Source organism: Phocoena phocoena, chromosome 16, assembly GCF_963924675.1.
Source record: "Phocoena phocoena chromosome 16, mPhoPho1.1, whole genome shotgun sequence".
In the NCBI taxonomy this organism is placed as follows: domain Eukaryota; kingdom Metazoa; phylum Chordata; class Mammalia; order Artiodactyla; family Phocoenidae; genus Phocoena; species Phocoena phocoena.
Window position 1 is genome coordinate 33132770 of NC_089234.1, and position 14790 is coordinate 33147559.

Below are 14790 nucleotides of genomic sequence, written 5' to 3' on the forward strand. Positions count from 1 at the left end.
TAGAGAAATGCAAATCAAAAGTACAATGAGGTATCACCTCACACCAGTCAGAATGGGCATCATCAGAAAATCTACAAACAACAAATGCTGGAGAGGGTGTGGAGAAAAGGGAACCCTCTTGCACTGTTGGTGGGAATGTAAATTGATACAGCCACTATGGAGAACAGTATAGAGGTTCCTTAAAAAAGTAAAAATAGAATTACCATATGATCCAGCAATCCCACTACTGGGCATATACCCAGAGAAAACCATAATTCAAAAAGACACATGCACCCCAATGTTCATTGCAGCACTATTTACAATAGCCAGGTCACGGAAGCAACCTAAATGCCCATCGACAGACGAATGGATAAAGAAGTTGTGGTACATATATATACAGTGGAATATTAGCCATAAAAAGGAACAAAATTGAGTCATTTGTTGAGACCTGGATGGATCTAAAGACTGTCATACAGAGTGAAGTAAGAAAGAGAAAAACAAATATCGTATATTAACGCATGTATGTGGAACCTAGAAAAATGGTACAGATGAACCGGTTTGCAGGGCAGAAGTTGAGACACAGATGTAGAGAACAAATGTGTGGACATGAAGGGGGGAAAACTGTGGTGTGGGGATGGTGGTGTGCTGAATTGGGCGATTGGGATTGACATGTACACACTGATGTGTATAAAATTGATGAGTAATAAGAACCTGCAGTATAAAAACAAACAAAAAAGAATCATGAGTCTCTATGCAGAAAAATGAAGTCACATGAGAGGGAGAAAGTCCGGTTGGCCATTTATACCTCTCAGGGCAATGCTTCAATGCCGAAAGACATTGGAGCAATTTCCTACAATTTCTGAGAAAAAGAAAGTGACCCAAGACCTTTATATTCTGCCAAACTGACTTTCAAAACTAAATGTAACAAACAGATCTTAGGCATGTACTTAGCTTAGACTCTCGGGGAAAAACTACCAAATAACACAAATCGAGCTAATCAAGATAGAATACAGAGGAATGGACAAGCCATGGTAGAAAGACTGAGGTTAAGTATCAGGCCCGTTTAAAAGTAGAATTAGGAATAAACAATTGTGCCTCTTTGGTCTTGGCCACAGAAAAGAGATGACAAAGGGAACACTGTCATTTGGAAAGCATCACAATGAGACGCACACTGTGGCTCTAAGGCCTCCCACCTTCAGAAGCACACCTGTGACAAATGTGGCTGCACTACCAGGCAGAAGAGGAAGTGTGCCTGGAGTGCTTAAGCTGAGGACAGAACACCACTGGAGCAGGCAAGTGACGCACCTACAGACTGTATACTGAAGCTTCAGGCAGGGACTCTGGGGAAAACAACACCTAAGCCAAGAAAGCCACTAGGGTAGAATCCAGTTCATCTTAGGGATTTCAACCATCAGTCATGCAATAAATGCTCTGGTTTAAAAAAAATAGACAATTGTGGAAATTATAGAGCAAAATGAATTTTACAACTACTGATAACAGTAAAAAAAGTACTTTTAAGGATAATAAATACCTTACAAAATAGAGGTGGAGATGCTGGAAGCAGTATAAGTATTCTAATTGTTTCACGTTTCATAGCAGGGAGTTCATGGATGATGTAAAGTTAACAGGTATGGTCTAAAATCAAACATCTAAATGTCTGTTATAGTTTTTCACACTTTCCCGTAATCACCGGTTATTGATTTTAGGGTTCTCTTTAAGAACTAATATCTCTTGTGATAAGAACACAGTCCTCTGAAGTTCTGTAATTCTTTCCATTAAAAAAAAGTTTCTTCTGTTAAATTCAAGTAGAATTAAAATTTTCATATAAAATAAATGGACTACCACTCAGCAATGAAAAGGAATGAATCACTGCTGATTCATTCATTCAACACGAACAAATCACAAAATTATTATTCTGTATGAAAGAACCCAGCACAAAAGAGTAATTATTGCATGATTTCATTTATATAAAAATCTAGAAGATTTTAACTATAGTGACTAAAAACATTTCAATGGTTGCTTCGGGCTGGGAGGGGAGAGAGGCATTGACTGCCCGGGGGCAAAAGGAATCCTTTGGGATGACAGAAGTGTTCTGTATCTTGAGTGTGGTAGTTCCCAGGTGTATGAATAGAATTCATAGAACTTTTATGAAAAACAAATTAAAGGGATGCCGCTTATTGTACCTACATTACACTTCAATAAACTTAATTAAATAAAAACTCTAACCAAAGAAATAGCTTGGATAGTAAGATCCCATTTTTCTAAACTTGTTTCTGTCCTTCTCCCTTTATATATTCACAGAGGGCTACAATGAATTTCATTAAATGTTAATGAAATGTCTATTTCTGAGTGATAGGATTTAAAGTGATTTTTTAATATTTATCTTTGGAATGTTTCCTATTGCTTGAATTTTTATAGCGGGCATGTGTAATTTTTACAACTATTGTCATTAATTTAAAATATAGATAAGTCTATAATATTCCATTTGTTCTTCCGGGGAATTGTGCTGGACACGTGATGTAGAGACAGGTGCACAGAACAAGAAAGGAGGCCTCTGTCCCAGCCCCACTCCAGCTGGGCCCCCATCTGCTCAGCTGGTTTCACCTGCCCACAGAAAGAGTCTAACTTTGCTCCCCCCTCTACCAATAACAGGCCATTTTTGTTCTCCTAGTGCCATGAAAATGGCAATAAAATATAAGTTCTGCGTAGCACACCAAAATAGAAATGGCTCCAATTCATCCTGATGAGGGCACTCGGGAGATGAGTTCTAGTCCTCAATGTGCTACATGTGACACCCATAAGAGAAGATTGCCAACATGTTTGTGGTTTGCTGGTGACCATACGCAAGATATTTAATTTCTTCTTCATTTCTTCTTTGTATCATACAAGGTCAGTGTGAAAAGGCATAAATAAAGTTCGTGAAGTGTTTTGAATAATAAACGTGTTGTTATTTATGCTGAGCAATGCATTTTGTCATTCCGACAGCACATTGTGGTATTAAAGCTTCTATTCTGACAAATTTGGCTAACAAGACTTTTCCACCTATTCATTAGGTTAAAGGGTGGGTTTCTGACTAGTTTAGAATACAGATGGTTCTGTCCTCAAAGCAGGGAATCCAACTCTACTGGGACATAAAGATATTTTAGTTCAAAGCCTGATAATATACAAAACAAAATAAGTAACGTCCACGATATGACAAAATTGCTAGATAAATCATAGGGATTTCCCTTATGTAAAAAGATTAGTTTTAAGTGTAAATATTTTCTTTATACAATAAATAAATAAAAGAACTGTATTGTCTCTCAAAAAATGTACTGAGACAACTGTATTGTCTCAAGAAAGAACATCTGATGGTTGAAATTTCATTTTTTTTCAGCATTCAATTTGCCTGCTCATAAAATGCTCTGTGATTGCATTTATTGCCTAGCGACTCTATTTACGACCCTTAAAAGTCTGCAATTAGCAGGTCGAATAGCACTGTAGACAGGTCCTCGCCAAGGTGGTACAGATTACTAAGATGCAATATTCCTTTTTAGAAAGAATAATAAGCCTTTGTATAGCCATCAAAACCAGTTCAGACTGCAGAGTAAATAACATTAAAAAAATTAAGATGGAAAACAACAACTCTATTATAAACTCTCAAATCCCAGAAAGGAAAAACATATGAGCTACTAGGAGCCTTCCAAAGTTAAGCACTTAAACATTTGGCTGTAAAGGTTTAAAAATATATTTTGCGTTAGTAGGTAAACGTAAAATTAAATTATTTTTGATACTACCTGCCTGTGGTATACATAATCAGTGGGATGAATGGAAAGTTCTTACTCAAAAATACAAGACTGTCCCAACCAGTAAAACAAAGACTCATAACAAATTGGATAATAACAATTTACTCTTATCTTCCTGAACTACTTTCAATTCTACTCTAATTCTCATAGGACAGATATTATCATCTTTTTTATGATACTACTGCAGGGACAGGTCCTGGCTACACATGAGAATTATGAAAATTCTTATTAAAAATGCAGATTCCTGGGTCCAATCCCCAGGGAGCCTGGTAAGCGCAAGATGAAGCCCAGGATGTGTTTTTGAAAGCCTGCCCACCTCCGCCCTGTGAAATCGATCACTCTGACGCAGATGGTCTGTGTCCCCCTGTCTGGATGCAGCCTGCAATCACAGGCTGTTGAAAACATTTAAATCATGTGTTTATTTGTTTTGTTTTTCCACTCTTCTGCCTGGTTGCCCTGTCTTACAAGTTTTCCCAGTTGGCTTTTGATTATCTAGAAGAATGTAGTGTTATCTTTCTAAACTTGGACATATTTCCATATACCCGCGTCCCCTGAGCCTAAAAAAAGATTATTATTGAAACTGAAAAAAGCTCCACTCTCCCGAAGGCTTTTTTATCCTAATGAACTCGTATGATTCTAGACAGTTTCTCTGTCGAGACAAAACAGTATTCCCATCCATCTACTAATGATTCATTCTGGGTTAGAATTTTCTCAAGATATATTTTTTTAAATAAAACTAGATTATATTCACCACCTTTCTCACAAGCCTCTATACCCCTCAAATAAAATCAGTAAAAAGAATAATGACTGCCTTCTACAGAAGGTTAGTAGTACATGATATTGCATAAATCAAAGTGAATTCAAGACCAAGCTTAAGCCACTTCCTGTGAAAAGCTTCCTGATCCCGCCCCTCTTCTCCCCTGTGTCCTGCCCACTCCTGAATGTGACACCTCCCTCTGGAACTCTTGGGAGATTCACTCAGTGCCTCTGATGGCAGTTGTCCGATCTGTCTTACAGCCTGATTTCATGCCTACCCCTCAACTACCAAAGCTTGACTTTCTCAGAGATACAGACAGTGCCTTACAGTGCATACCACATGAATCAGAAAAGCAGTGGCTGTGTAGCCTCCTTTTCTCTTTACATTCATACATACCCAGGGTGCATAGAGCCCTCTCACATCCACCTTAAGCTTTTTCTTCTTTCTTCACAAACCCACAGAGATTCTGTGACTTTCCATGGCTCTTTTCTCCTCTATCTCAGCTACTTCCAACTTGGCTGTTCAAAAACTATTGCAATATAGCAATTTCTATCAATTGACTTCAATAAGGGTATATACTGTCAACCGCCAGAACTCAAGGCCGTCCTCTTTCTAAGCATTTTCTGTGGGTTAGTGCTTTGATCCAGAGCTTGTGAGCTGCCCTAGAGAGAGAGAGAGACCCACGTACCTCATCCTGCAGGAGAGTCTTACTGTACTCCAGGTGGTGCCTCTCCAAGATGGACGATCCATGAAGCCTTGCTAATGGAGATGTGGATCTAGGAGGAAAAGGATAATTTTAGCTATTTAAACATTACACATAAGGTTACATGATGCAGAATCTTTACAATCTGAGGATTTTTTTTCATTTCTTCCCTCTCCCCTAATGCCTGTGAAACAGTTGGAAGTAACATATTGGAAAAGAATCTTTAGATTTAGAACAGGAGAACACGCTCTTTTTAAAAAGTCCTTTAAAAAAAAACAACCCTAATTTGTTAAATGCGTAAAGTGATTGACTTGTTTAAACTACGAAGTTTGGTTCACTCCCTGCATCTAAAATTGTTAGCTTCCCTGGAGCTTACGGAGGTGACTATGACTTATAGAACATGTAGCAAACTTGTTGAAGCCCATAGTTTATTTGCACAGAAAGTGTATATTAAGAATTTCCAGGAACCAAAATGAAAATGATGATAAAGTAACATTTCTTTTCTCCTCTAAGACAGTGACATAAATTTAAATTTCCCATTTGTTAGTGGTGAGGTCACAGCTTTATGTAAAGTGGGGACTTTGGTACCCTGTCTTCCTGTTCAAGGAAGGGGAAGCAACATTGAAAATAAAAAGGTGTGCACAGGGAACTCTGTTCAATATTCTATAATAACCTAAATGGGAAAAATACTTGAAAAAGAACAGATATGTGTATGTATAACTGAATCACTTTGTTGTAAACATGAAACTAACACAACATTGTAAATCACCTACACTCCAATATAAAATAAAATTTTTTTAAAAAAAGAAAATAAAAAGGTGAAAAGAAAAGATGGAGAGAAGCCGAGGTGAAAGGTCTAATAGATAATATGAAGACTTTGTTACAGAAATATGGAATAAATAATTTTAAGGAAGGGAGAAATCGGAAATATGGGTGGCAGTCTCAGTAGAGTTTCACTTAATTTCAGAAAGAACAGAACTTTAGGGAGGAAAGGAGTCATTAACAGGTCACTAACAGGTCTGGTAAACCAAGTATTCTAGTTAGGGAACAATCAGACTATGTCCGATCCATATTATAATTGATCATAATTTTAATACATATTCAAATACCTACACTGTGTCAGCACTGGAGATTTAAACAAATTAAAAAAGCTCAATTTCAGTTAGAAATGAGTGGTATCTTAGTTCCTTTAGGTTTAAAAACATTACTCAAGAAAGGTTACTGGGGAGCTAGATATTCAACCAGTCTCAAAATAACACCTCACAGATTACGTATTAGTACAAAGGAGAAAATGTACCTTTGCATAAAGAGATCTGCTGAATATTACTCATAAATAGTTTAACTTAACCTTGTAGTTAATGGAACAAATTGATATCATGAGCCTGCAATGCACTGAGAAGGACACAACATCACCTACGTAGAATTCCCACCAAAAATGTTTACCCTGAATCTAGTAATCAGAAAACAACTGGACAAATCCAAATTGAGGGATATTATGCAAAACAACTGGTCTAGACTCTTCAAAAATGTCAACATTCTGAAAGATCCAAAAAAGTTAAGGAACAATTCTAGATTAAAGGAGATTCAAGATATTTGACAACTAAATGCAATGTGTGAGCCTTGATTGGACCCAAAACAGAGAAGAAAAGATAGTTATAAAGGACATTATTGGGGAAATTGGAATAAACATTCTGTATTAGATAACAGTATTGTACCAATGTTAAATTTCTTGAGAGCCATCATTATACTGTGTTTATATAAACAAATGTCCTCCACGTTCTCAGGGAATATGTGCTGAAATATTTTCGGGTGAAAGGTCATGCATGAGGCCTGAAACTATCTCACAAATGGTTTAGTTAAAAAAAAAAAGAAAAAATTATTTTTTATACACACACATCTGTTAACCCAGTTGAGTAACATCCCAACTTCCTGAAGGAATCTGAAGATGCGGGGTGGGTGTGGGCGACTATTGTCAGTATATTCTGGGAAATTTTGCAGTGGTAAAGATGATTGAAGACTGGATACAAGTAAATTTTACCCTAAAATTTAAGAAGTAGAAAATGGTATAATCTGTAGATGACAGAACAGGGAGATTGCCGTTAATCTATGAAACAGTTTAAACTGCTTCAGAGCTTGCAAGCACTTACAGAATAACTACTAGGAAATTCCAGAGAAGGTATAGAAAGAGAAAATGATGCTGAATTGATGTTATGAACACTTTTGTGATATGGTTTGTGAGAGAGGAAGGCCAGAAACAGTGTGTGTCTGGATTTCAGCAAGACAGCTGAGAAGAAGCTTCAAGATGTGTTCTGTATGAGCTGGAATATTAAGTGTGGACAAATACTGAACAGCACCACCCAGTGAGTGCTGCTTAATTAACTGTCCTCCCCAGGGAGAGGTTTCTAGCCCCAAGTCTCACAACTCGGCCCTGGCTTTGTCCTGATGCACAGTTTTATCAATGACTTGAATGAATATTGATGGAAATCATGACTATCTAATTTTCAGATGATAAAAAAGCTGGAAAAAATATCGAATCCATTGGTTGATAGACTGCTTTAAAAGGCAATTTCAATTAAGAGTGGAATAAAGAATCAGATTAACACAGCAAAGGAAACCATAAGTGAAGTGAAAAGACAACCTACGGAATGGGAGAAAATATTTGCAAACAATGTGACTGCCAAGCGATTAATTTCCAAAATATACAACCAGCTCATACAGCTCAATATAAAAAAAACAAACTAATGACTCAATCAAAAACTGGGCAGAAGACCTAAACAGACATCTCTCCAAAGAAGACATACAGATGGCCAACAGGCACATGAAAAGATGCTCAACATTGCTAATTATTAGAGAAATGCAAATCAAAACTACAATGAGGTATCACCTCACACCAGTCAGAATGGCCATCATTAAAAAAATCTACAAATAATAAATGCTGGAGAGGGTGTGGAGAAAAGCAAACCCTCCTGCAGTGTTGGTGGGAATGTAAGTTGGTGCAGTCACTATGGAAAACAGTATGGAGGTTCCTTATAAAACTAAAAATAGAGTTACTATGTGATTCAGCAATACCACTCCTGGGCATATATCAGGAAAAGACAAAAACTCTAATTCAGAAAGATACATGCACCCCAATGTTCATAGCAGCATTATTTACAGTAGCCAGGACAAGGAAGCAAACTAAATGTCCATCGACAGATGAACGGATACAGAAGATGTGGTGTATATATATATATGGTATATATACCACACAGAAAATGTGGGAGATATATATATATATGTATATGTGTGTGTATATATATATATATGTGTGTGTGTGTGTGTATATATATATATATATATATATATATATATATATGATGGAATATTACTCAGCCATATAAAAGAATGAAATAATGCTATTTGCAGCAACATGGAAGGACCTAGAGATTATCATATTAAGTGAAATAAGTCAAAGACAAATATTATATGATATCACTTATATGTAGAATCTCAAAAAAAATCATACACATGAACTTATTTACAAAACAGAAATAGACTCACAGACATAGAAAACAAACTTAGGTTACCAAAGGGGAAAGAGGGAGGGAGGGATAAATTAGGAGTTTGGGATTAACACACACACACCACCATATATAAAACGGACAAACATCAAGGACCTTCTGTATAGCACAGAGAACTATATTCAATATCTTATAATAACCTTTAATGGAAGAGAATATGAAAAAGATAGATTATATATATACATATATATGTATATATATAAAACTGAATCACTTTGCTGTATACCGGAAACTAACACAATGCTGTAAATCAACTAAACTTCAATTTTAAAAAAAGAACCAAATTAAGAAGATGAAATTTAATTAGGATTAAATATAAAGTATTTCAGATCATGTTTGGATTATTATGTCAAACCCCAAGACCCACATTTATTTTTTAACATCTTTATTGGGGTATAATTGCTTTACAATGGTGTGTTAGTTTCTGCTTTATAACAAAGTGAATCAGTTATACATATACATGTGTTCCCATATCTCTTCCCTCTTGTGTCTCCCTCCCTCCCACCTTCCCTATCCCACACCTCCAGGGGGTCACAAAGCACCGAGCTGATCTCCCTGTGCTATGCAGCTGCTTCCCGCTAGCTATCTACCTTACGTTTGGTAGTGTACATATGTCCATGCCTCTCTCTCACTTTGTCACAGCTTACCCTTCCCCCTTCCCATATCCTCAAGTCCATTCTCTAGTAGGTCTGGGTCTTTATTCCTGTCTTACCCCTAGATTCTTCATGACATTTTTTTTTCTTAAATTCCATATATATGTGTTAGCATACGGTATTTTATGTCATTTAAGGAATGACATAAAAACACTGGAGGGGGTTCACAGAAGAATAACAGATAAAATTATATGTATAGAAAATATTATATGAGAAATGATTAAAATAAAAGTTCAACCAGGTATATTCAGCCAGGAAAAGAGGAGGGGAAAATAATAATTCTCTTTAATATACGAAGGAATAGCCTGTGGATGAGAAACTATACATATTCTAACACCTTCAGAGACTTGAACTAGGACTAACAGAAGTTATAAGGAGACCAGTTTCAATTTGATATCATGAAGAACATTCAGCCATTAGAATCATTCAAAAATATGAGTCCTTTATGAGCCATCATAAAAAATAATGGAATGTAGACTAGAGAACTCGGGAAGAAATACAGTAGGGAAGAGGCCTGCGTTGAATGTGGGGCGGAGGAGGACGAGATAAATGCTAAAGTTCCTCAGATTTTTTGCTGATAACCACATCTCATCAGACACAAAACGGAGGTGAGTAAAGGAGACTGAAAGATGAGAGAATTGAAAAACTAACCAAGAAAAGGGGGATGAAAGGAACAAAGAAAACTATGAACCTATGAAAGAATGAAGCAGAAAACAAAATGGCCAGAAAAGTGAACAAAGAGAACAAAAGAACTCAAGGGGATAATAAAAATTTGAAAATGGCAAGGTTTCTAGGGCATTGCCAGAGGGCATAGTCTAAAGATGGGAGATAAGGATGAAAACCAGAACCCAGGGGGTTGGACATTCTGGAGACAAGAAATCAGACCAAGGACACAAGGTCAAGCCAGGAAGCTGTGTTCAGCGTACACCGCACGGTAGCCTGATCGGTACCACCAATATGAGAATAATAATTCAGTCTTATTCAATCTTCTGTTAACTGTTTTTACCAGTGTAATGTCTCCAGATCTTTGTGGACTCCTGAGCAATTCCCCCAGCACAGTAAGGGCACATAAGGAGATTCATCAAGTAAGACAGAAATAAAGACACAGACCTACTAGAGAATGGACTTGAGGATATGGGGAGGGGGAAGGGTAAGCTGTGACAAAGTGAGAGAGTGGCATGGACATATATACACTACCAAACGTAAAACAGCTAGTGGGAAGCAGCCGCATAGCACAGGGAGATCAGCTTGGTGCTTTGTGACCGCCTGGAGGTGTGGGATAGGGAGGGTGGGAGGGAGGGAGACGCAAGTGGGAAGAGATATGGCAACATATGTATAACTGATTCACTTTGTTGTAAAGCAGAAACTAACACACCATTGTAAAGCAATTATACCCCAATAAAGATATAAAAAATAAAATAAAATAAATAAAATAAAATGGATAACTGGGACTTCCCTGGTGGTCCAGTGGTTAGGATTCCATGCTTCCACTACAGCGGGACACAGGTAAGAATCAATAAACGTATATGTGTAACTGAACCACTTTGCTGTACACCTGAAACTATCACAACATTATTAATCAACTATACTCCAATATAAAATAAAAAGGTAAACAAAAAAAATAAAGGGCTGGAACTCTCAAGACGAAGACGTTGCTTACCCGGAACCCAGAATGGAGATTCCCTTTTCAAGGCAAAGCCTGATTGGTAGAGTTGCTGAAGGTGAAAAGTCACTGCTCACGAGGTGCATTTCATTCACTGAGTAAATTTCTTCAGCATCTACTATGTTTCACATATACAATTTCACGTGATTCTCACAGCAGTCTTTAAGAGGTCAATATTATACCCATTTTACAGTTAAGAAACAGAATCTCAAATAGATTAAATGATTTGCCCAAGATCCCTCAACTGGGAAGTATCTGGATCCCATAAAACCAGACTCCAAAGCTCATTCTCTCTAAATTGTCTCACTCCCTCTGGTACCTCTGGAGAGGGGTAGGTCATGTGTCACAGATGAAGATACAGTGTGGCCAAGGCAGACAGAGCTTCTTAAATGTCACTATCAAGGAGTTAGGCTGGCTATGGCATTGCTGATGAATTTTGAAAAGTGTCAATGACACAATAACAGTAATAATAATAATACTTAATAATTATTAACTTCCAAGAGCCAACCATGAGCTGAGTGCCTTATATATATATCTCATTTAATCTTTACAACGACCTTAAGCATTAGGTACCATTACTATAATTATTATTTTCCCAATGAGGAACTCGAAGCTTAGAAAGTTTAAATAACTTGTGAACCCAATAAATCCAAATCTGAGCTGAGGGCCTGTACCCTTATAATTGCACTTCTTTTCTTGGGCAAGAGAGGAAGATGGTGATGATGTTAAGATGCAAGGCCAGCTGAAGGTCAGTTGGTGGAAGTAGAAGGACCAGGGACGTGAGAGTCGTCAGCCCAGGAAAAAATGTTCTCTAGCTTGAGCTGGTGGGGTGCTACCCAGGTGTGTACAGGTGTAAGCCAAAGATCAATGCTCTTTAATGTATGAATTCAATACTTTGATGAAACAAAGTTGAAAAAAGAAGGAGTGAAGGCGTTTACAAATAAGGGGGGTGGGGCACCAGAACACGTTGATGTGGCCACATGTGTTCACTTACTTCATCTGATACAAGTTATTGGTGCCTCTGTGGTCAATGTCATGGCAGAAGGCAGCAGCAAGCATGGCAAAGGCTTCAAGATCCGTGTAGTATTTCTTCAGTCTTCCTGTCTAAAACAATAGACATACATATTTACTAGGATTAAGGCACCTCTGCAGCATGTGCAGTGAGGCCGGCCTGCAATGGGGAAGGGGGTCTGCTGTCTTTTTAGAGCAAGCTGGCTTTATTTCTTGAGGACTGTAGCTCATTCTGGGCAGTTACAAACCCAGCACGTAACTGAATTTTCCTTTATGGATGTAAGGACACGAGTGTCAGAGTGATAATTCAGCCAAACGCCCAGGGATACCCACATACCCTGGCATCATCTCCAGGGGGGTTGGGGGTTTATGGGACTGTATCCATGAATTCCAAAATTACTGATCTAAAGTGATGGACTGTATCCATCGCTCACCACACTCAGGAGGGAGATGCACAGGTTTATGATGACTCACAGGCTCTGCACCTACCATCAGCAAAGTGAACATCGTCTGCCCCACGTTGAACCCGTGTCGCCAGTTGTGGTAAGTGACGGCACGGTACCCCTTCCTCACCGTGTACATCCATCTGGTGAGAACCTGCCACCAAAGAAGACACCACCACTCAGACTTTGGAGGAGAATTCTAAAGGTAAGAAGGTCTGTGACAACCTTATCTGAAAAGATAGGTTGGCCTTGTTTACAGGGTTTAAGTGGACAAACTGACGAAGTTAATGATCATTTAAAATCCACACTGCAGGGAATCTTCTGAACCACAGCAAATTTTAGTGGAGTACAGCCACAGAACCACAGCGTTTTAAATTAAATACCATCTGACCTCTACAGGTACTTTGAATTTCTCCACCACATTTATTTCAAGAAACAGCCGAAGTCCACACTTAATCAGTTCGTGCTCTGTGATGGGGAAGTCGCTGAAGCGGAATTCATACAGGTCTACGGCCTGTGGGTCTGGTAGGTCCTCTTTCTGTTGAAACAAGGACCAAGTGTTCCAGATTACATTCATTTATTTCCTTTTAGTCTCATATACCCGACGTTGGACATAAAACAAAATTACAATAAAAGGATGCCACATGCAATTCACTGAGCCTCTACTTGCCCAATGCTGGGTTATGCCTTATTATCCTAACAAGCCTACACAATGATCCTCAGTTTCCAGATGGTGAAACTGAGGCCCAGCTATACTAAGAAGCTTTCTAAGTGAAGGCATTCAATTCTAAATCAGACCCCAGTGGCTATTTTCTTTCTTTGATGCAAGATAAAATGTTTACTTGCAGCAGCCTAACCCATTTTCAATACTCAACTTTTTTCCATTCCAGAAATATTCAGTAAACAGTAAACAATGGCTTAATTCGATTCTATCGTATTATCTTTACCTATTCAGTGATGCTTTCCTACTCGTCTGTGGGCTCCATAAGGATGGGATCTGGTCTGTTTTATTTGCTGTGGTATCTCAGAACCTGTAGGACCTGTCCCATGGAGGTGCTTGGTAAATGTTTGTTGAGTGAATGAATGAATGAATGCCCCGCAGTGTACTGGTACGCTTGCAGACATCTCATTTAACCCACCCCCCTGTCAGGATTTAGGACTAGGTGAAAAAACAGTGAATTAGTCCCATGAATATTGACATGGCTTGGGAGATAAAAATATGCATCTTGGCCTTAAGGAATTTAACTTACTAAAATGGTTATAAAATACAGACCAGTGAAAGGTGAGAGCTTAGAACATTCCCAGAGCACAGAGTCAGTGCCAGGGCTGGGAGAAATTGCAGGCAGGCTGGGGGAACTGAAGGAGGAGAGACTCTGGAGGGGTGTGTGTTCAGCTGATCTGGTAGAAGGCAGGTCAGAGACAGTCCCACGGGAGGAGAGACGCAGGCGAGGGCTGTGTGGGTCCAGCAGATGCAGGAGCAATTGAGTTCAGTGGGTGTTTACTGAGCCCGTTATAAATCCTTAATACTGTGCTAAGATCACGTCCCTCAGTAAGTTCAAGGTTTCCCAGAGGATGATTCATGCTCTATTTGTACAAATGTCAACACCAAACGGTATATGGCTCTTTTAAGTACAATTATGGTTTCTGTTCCCCTAGCCCCCGAGTCTGGGCTGGCCCCTCAAACCCTTGCCCTTCTCTTCAGGGAACTTCTTGGTCCTCCTGTGCCCCCTTCTCCTCAAGGCCGCTCTCAGACTGTCACTTTAGGCAGAGATCTCTCTCCTACAAAGCTACGGCTTGGAGCCAGGAGACCAGTATTCAGTTCTGGGTTGGTATTATCTATCGGGTTGGCCAAAAGGTTCGTTCGGGTTTTTCCGTAAGATGCTACCCGATACGTCAATGTTCTCATCTGTGAAATGGGAGTGACAAGAGTAACATTTTTGTCTTTGTTGTCTTAATGAAAAAGCAGTGCCAATTTTATTTGCATGTGTCAAAGAAAATTAGAGGGGATTCAACCCATGGCCCCTAGTAACACTTCACAAAACTCCTTTCTCATAGGACCTCCTGTGTCCTCTGCCAAAGCCTTCTCATCACTTTCTCTCTCCAGACCCTCCCAGATTCCTTGCCCAAAGGGGCTCTTTTTCTGCGTTCATTTTTATTCATTTAACAAACATTTATTGGTTCCTATCTGTGTTGTAGGCATTATGGATAAAGCAATGAAGAAAGCGGACATTGTCAC

At 38.6% G+C, this 14790-nt stretch overlaps 1 protein-coding gene across 1 annotated transcript in view; it reads right to left on the reverse strand.

The window, feature by feature from the left end:
* PDE6C (phosphodiesterase 6C) overlaps positions 1-14790 on the reverse strand; it is a 59751-nt gene that overhangs the window by 14387 nt on the left and 30574 nt on the right. Inside the window, exons 12-15 of the mRNA XM_065893778.1 lie at positions 12946-13092; positions 12601-12708; positions 12095-12204; positions 5210-5297 (exon numbers count right to left, since the gene is read on the reverse strand). Coding sequence (XP_065749850.1) covers positions 5210-5297; positions 12095-12204; positions 12601-12708; positions 12946-13092 — 453 coding nt within the window. The remainder of the gene's footprint in view (positions 1-5209; positions 5298-12094; positions 12205-12600; positions 12709-12945; positions 13093-14790) is intronic.